Consider the following 341-nt stretch of genomic DNA (forward strand, 5'->3'; position numbering starts at 1 on the left):
GATAAGAAAACATCAAATGAAGACCAAGTGAAGTCATTAGAACCCATTCACCGCTGGACGTACTAACCTGAACAGCCGTACATGTGGTTGACAATAGCGATGTCTCTGAAGGTGAGATCATCACTCTGGCCAAGATATATTTGCATGGCTGGGTCTAATGTCACTATAGTCGAACCACCATTCTTCGTAAAGGCCTGTGAACCAAGGTGAACCGGAGTTAAGGAGAGTTTAAGTGGAAGCGAATAGAATTGCCGTTATCATCAGTGTGCAAAGTCTTCATGCTCATTGGGAAGAAGTGGGTTTGCGTTGCCTTGGTTGCAACTTGAGGCAATGGAAACTGA

General features: G+C 44.6%; 1 protein-coding gene across 1 annotated transcript in view; it reads right to left on the reverse strand.

The window, feature by feature from the left end:
• Nucleotides 1-341, reverse strand: part of LOC119592350 (protein SpAN-like) — an 11,053-nt gene that overhangs the window by 6,084 nt on the left and 4,628 nt on the right. Inside the window, exon 5 of the mRNA XM_037941177.1 lies at nt 68-194. Coding sequence (XP_037797105.1) covers nt 68-194 — 127 coding nt within the window. The remainder of the gene's footprint in view (nt 1-67; nt 195-341) is intronic.

This window comes from Penaeus monodon, chromosome 30 (assembly GCF_015228065.2).
Source record: "Penaeus monodon isolate SGIC_2016 chromosome 30, NSTDA_Pmon_1, whole genome shotgun sequence".
NCBI lineage: Eukaryota > Metazoa > Arthropoda > Malacostraca > Decapoda > Penaeidae > Penaeus > Penaeus monodon.